Here is a 5,316-nt window from a genome sequence, read left to right as displayed (position 1 = left end):
AAAATTACCGGACATAACAAAATTGTGAAATACAGAAGCTATAAGTTACGACAAGCAGAGCTCCCGATTTTCTATAGAACAAGAAGAGTGTCAGTGGCAGTTCATCTGAAACAAGGTTTTCCTTTCCCAATGGTCAAATTTGATACACTTTTTACTATCTAATGCAAACTCTATGGGTTGAACCCCCAGAGATTTTTTATACCGGAATTTCTTAATTTCTTCAGACGGTGGGATTTAAATCGTAAATAATGAACTTTGATACTATCGCGTTTACATGTGAAAAGGAGCGTTTCGATATATTAATATTTGCAACAGCTGGAAATTAGAAGATACCGGGCTTGATTGCATTGTTGGAACGAAGTTTAGTCTGCTTGCTGTTCGTCTTCCTCTTCTGAGTCATTGCTTGATTACTACTGATAAAGTTTATCAATATTCGCAGGTATGACCAACTATGGCCCTTTACCTGAATCTCTTGTCGGCAACCAAAACGAAGAAAATGTATTCTCTGATACCAGTGAAATGGGATGTTCACCTCGGCCTATAATGTCTGAAATTTAGGCTTATAACCCACAAATATTCATTTTGCCATTACTTTGGGTTAAGCATATCTGTTCTAATTAGATTTTGCGAAAAGTGTCTTGCGTCAGTATGCACATTCGTGCTATTTTCACTACAATATGAATAAAGTGGAATTATGTGCATTTTTCAAGTAAAAATCCAGCTGAAATAGATGTCTGTGTAAAAAGGGTGGCGGAAATTATAGTTTTTAACACAATATACTAAACTCTTCTTGTTACCAGTTCGAAATAATAACTTTTCAAATATGACTTTTCTTATTTTGACTAGGGCAGTCTTTTTACGAAAAGTCGAACTGTACGCAAGAGTTGCTTCCCTTTACCTTCAGAAATCTCTACCTATAGGTAAGGGAGATCACTGCGTAGAAGATTAAAGAAAAGAACTATTATCTTATTAGTCCGATTTCTTATTTCTAAAGCATCAACTTCAAATACTTATGCAGCATTATCATTAATTTAACACATTTAAATACACAGCAACCGAAAATTGCTTTTATAAAACATTCACCAAAAACACACGAAGTGCAGTAACATGATTTCAGACTTGAAAACAGTTAATGAATTTTGACCCGGGTGAGAGAGGTTATATATATGTGGAAGGGTTCAGCAATCTAAGCTGCCGCTAGGAAAGTTTAAAGGAACATACTTATAAACAAGTTTTTAAACAACTTTCTTTTGTTTTATTATTTCATCGGACCAACGTGCTCAAATAAAGCGTGCGTTGATTTCTCTACGACAGTTGACTGTACATTGAGCTACAAGTTGTCATTGTTTAACGGCCTTGACCTTTTTATAAATTCTGTTGCCACTGATACTTCTGTTACCAAGGGGATTCATCGGCTGAAACGGAAATAATTTTGACTTTTTCTTCAAATAAAAGATGTTTTCTTTGTTATTAACTTAATTGACATACTACTTATTTCGGCGTATTCATGTACAGTACGGATAAATGAATGTTACAGAGAGAAAAAAAGATGATTCTTTAGCAAAATCAGCATAGCTCCGGTTTTCATTTCTTTTTATTCAAACTATTTTAACAGTTAAACTGTTTTGAGAATTTTGAAAAGTGTGGAAGAAGATGATTTAAACCGCTGAATTAACTCACGGTGTGAAGTTCGTCGTCTTTAACAAAGTATTCCGAATATGTATCCACCTTTCCTGGACCTGTTATCTGTGTTTTGGCTGTAAACGTCATAACACCATCTTCTCTTAAGGCAGCAGTTTCCTGTCAAAATGTAGCAGCAAAATTAGAACAAGGGCTTGTGGAAGAGACGGCCATAAAGTATTTCCTTTCTGAGCAGTCTTTCAGGTTAAAAATAATTTAAAGTCCTGAATTCGCATTAACCATTCCGCGTGAAGGGGGATTATGGTGGACAACCAGTCTTGTTTAATCCAAATAAAAAATGGAAATTTGTCATAGTATCTCTGTACACTGCTTTGACTCGGTTTGACTGAGTCTGTTCACGAGAGGTAATGCAAAATACATAGCCGCTCCCAAGCCTAGATAACCACGTGACAACATTAACAGGGTCATCTGACAGATACGCTCACCACTCGTGCTGCAACATTACTGATAAAATGCTCACTATCAATGAATTCACCTTTCAACTCAAATTATTTCTTCAGGCCACACCAAATTAATTTCTTGGACATCGGATTTTTCCAAAAAATTTAGGAGCGAACGAGCGAAATAAAAATAAAAATATTTGTTTTTGGATTTCACCTACTTTTGGAGCGGGCGAGGAGCAATTTGAAGAAAGAAATAAAAAACCTTGTCACAAAAGTCAACAAGCACTGCAAAAACATATCAAAATGGCTTGAAAATATATAAGAAAACCAAAGATCTTTAAATGTTGAAGGTTTAGTTACAAACTATTCCCAAAATACATTACAAACATTTAGACATTTAAACAACCTGGAGGGACAACAGGCGGATACAGGACAATCTGGCAATTTGACCGTATTTCTAGTGTATAGAACTAATGTGTTTGCTAAGTTTTATCCTAGGCAAGTCAGTATATAGTACCATGGCCACATAAAGGGTTTTGCCTTAGATTCTGTCACTACATAAGAATAAGAAAGCTGTTTCTCTCATGTAGTGTATAACAGAAATCATTATATATATGGAAAATTCTGCAATCACCTCACCAGTGCATTAGGTAGGCCTATACTCATGACCTTTATATCATAGTGTCTGTCAACTTTCAATGCAATTTCACAAGATACCAGGAAATCCATCATCCACTGATGGCCAAATTCACTTGTAAATTCAATGACAAATTTTGCACTTTCTGTTGTTCTTTGATTTCACATTTAACTTTGGCAGATAAGGAAAGACTTACTTTTGATGATGCAAGTCTTAACAATAAATGCATTATCATCTTCAGTTTCTTTTTGATAAATAGATCTGATGGTACCCATTAAACAAATCTGAAAAAGGATCTATAAACAGTTATATAATATTCTTGTTTTTCAACTCGACTTGAAAAATAAAAAAGTAAGCCTTTAATGCATGTTTTCTTGGATTGTGAGTTTGTAAGCTCTTTAGGATTCCTTTGCCCTAATAAAGTTTCATGTGCGTACCCCTTCTCCGCAAGAAAATTGTGATTTACATAGCTGACAGAAGCAATGTTCGAGTCCTTAAAATCAAAGTTATTTTAACAATACATTATTTATGATGTAACACTGTAAGTGAAGTCCAAACTGAATTATACCGCCTGTTCATCATTTAAGTACTACCAAATTACTGCTGATAAATGTGTATAATTTTAAGGATTGCAGCAAAACGTTGTTTTAATCACCAGCCATTATTAAATGACACTGTTTTAAATAATGAGATATTGATGTTCATCTTGAGAAAAAAAAATGTTATGCGGAAACTTTTTCTAATGATCTTTCAATGATTTATTTACACAATCTAACTGTCATTTCGGCTGTCAGTTTTTCAAACTAGGGCAACACAGAGCCTCAAACATGTTCTTCTGGTGTTTTAATGGACAATTATGATTAAAAGTATTAAATTTTATGAATTACTGTCGCTTCACAGTGATAATAAGGCCCCAAACAGTGAAAAACGCCCGCTCTGAAATTTTGAAATCGGTCTGCAAAAACTGAAGCGAGCGGAAGCTGATTTTCAAAAAAAAATATTTGTTTTTGATTTTGGAAAAAAATGGAGCGGGAAATCCGTTGACCAAGTAATCAATTTGGTGTGGCCTCACTGATTTTAACGTGTCCGTTAAGTTTGCTATCACAACTGACTCCAATTTTTATTGTCACGAATATTCATCTGCTGAAACGTAAGAAATTTCGAAGTAGTGCAATTGGCATATTATAGGATTTTTTCCGCATTTCTGTGATGTCCTTTCGGTCTGATGTGCAGTATTTGGGATAATGGCTGGATTTGGGAAAAGCCAGACTTAATTAAACGTCTCTCCAAATATTCTGGCAAAATGTAAATCGTAAATTAAACTAGTTACCTTATTATGAAAGGCGGGTGGGTCCATACGTTCATCCTTTGAATCGAATTCTTCATTAAATTTGAATCTGCAGGAATGAGCCGCACCCGGTGCCATTTCAAAGTTCATATACGCAGAGTCACCTTCGCGCTTAAATGTTATCGTTGGCTTCAAACTAGAGTACATCTTTATTTCTTCCTCTGGACACCCTGAAATGCACAGTTTTATTAGCTCGTCAGATTAAAAAAAATCTACGAGGTATTGTCGTCACTTGATCGTCGGCGTCGGCGTTGATTAAATTTTTTGTTTAGTCCACCTTTTCTCAAAAACCATAAGAGCTACAGCTTTGAAACTTTGCACACTTGTTTATCACCATTAGTTGACTGTGTAGGCCAAAAAACATAACTCTGATATGCATTTTGTCAAAATGATGGCCCTTTTTGTACTTTGAAAATTTGAGTTTCTTGGTTAAAATTTTTGTTTAAGTCCACCTTTTCTCTAAAACATTAAGAACTACAGCTTTGAAACGTTGCACACTTGTTTATCATCATTAGATGACTATGTAGGCCAAGAACCATAACACTAACCTGCATTTTGTCAGAATTATTGCCTTTTTTGTTCTTAGAAATTCTGTTTCTGCCCGTCCATGTATTATATATAAATATTTTTCAAAAGTAAAGTCATGCTGGCACATGTATTTTGGAGAGTATACAGGTAATGTACAACAAACGATGTCTTGAAAAAATAAACAGTCAGAGACGTTTACCAAATGTTGAAAAAAACAATATATTCTAAATGAACATTCTCGAATAATTTGGTAACTGATTTCATTTAATATTTTGTTATTTCCAAAGTGTCAGATCACCCATATCATTGAGGGTAATATATGTATAAATAAGCAATCTTAACTTCAGAAATCATTCTTAGAACCATTTTTTTTATTGTTTTTATACAAATATCATTATTGCGATTCAAAATTTTATTTTAAAAAATCGAAATTGTTGGTGCTAAGAGCAAAACCACCCAGAAAAACATTTACCTGCTATTAACCCTTGGCTTTATACAATTGTTTGGGCTTTTCGCCAGTACTTACACATAAAAAGACATTTTCAATTTTTTTCACCACATCTGAGAACGTTTAACTTTGTAATTATCCATCTAAAGGTTCTTCTTACCACAACTAAATCAAAAGTAGCCAGTTTCATTTTTCAGCTGTCGATAATTTTAGACTGAGGCTACCTTTGTATTATAATATATAATGAGGCACAACCTATTATTGAAAAGGA

General features: G+C 34.2%; 1 protein-coding gene across 1 annotated transcript; it reads right to left on the bottom strand.

Moving 5' to 3' along the window:
* Positions 1 to 1,000: 1,000 nt before the first annotated feature.
* On the bottom strand, positions 1,001 to 4,233 carry LOC128558150 (uncharacterized). The gene is made up of 3 exons (XM_053547010.1): positions 4,052 to 4,233; positions 1,681 to 1,800; positions 1,001 to 1,415 (listed from the first exon to the last, which is right to left on the bottom strand). Exons 1-3 carry the CDS (start codon positions 4,214 to 4,216, stop codon positions 1,341 to 1,343), a joined length of 360 nt encoding a protein of 119 aa, XP_053402985.1. The 5' UTR covers positions 4,217 to 4,233; the 3' UTR covers positions 1,001 to 1,340.
* Between the last annotated feature and the right edge of the window lie 1,083 nt (positions 4,234 to 5,316).

This window comes from Mercenaria mercenaria, chromosome 6 (genome assembly GCF_021730395.1).
Source record: "Mercenaria mercenaria strain notata chromosome 6, MADL_Memer_1, whole genome shotgun sequence".
NCBI classification, from domain to species: Eukaryota; Metazoa; Mollusca; class Bivalvia; order Venerida; family Veneridae; genus Mercenaria; species Mercenaria mercenaria.
Note: the sequence above shows the minus strand (reverse complement) of the source record. Positions and strands in the feature narration are given on the sequence as shown.

What these genes read in the sequence shown, in the direction of transcription:
- LOC128558150 (XM_053547010.1), bottom strand. Translation starts at nt 4,216, where the DNA reads ATGTACTCTAGTTTGAAGCCAACGATAACATTTAAGCGCGAAGGTGAC. An exon ending in CACCCGCCTTTCATAATAAG is followed by an intron (nt 1,801 to 4,051) that starts GTAACTAGTTTA and finishes ACATTTTGACAG; the next exon opens with GAAACTGCTGCCTTAAGAGA. An exon ending in AAGACGACGAACTTCACACC is followed by an intron (nt 1,416 to 1,680) that starts GTGAGTTAATTC and finishes TTTCCGTTTCAG; the next exon opens with CCGATGAATCCCCTTGGTAA.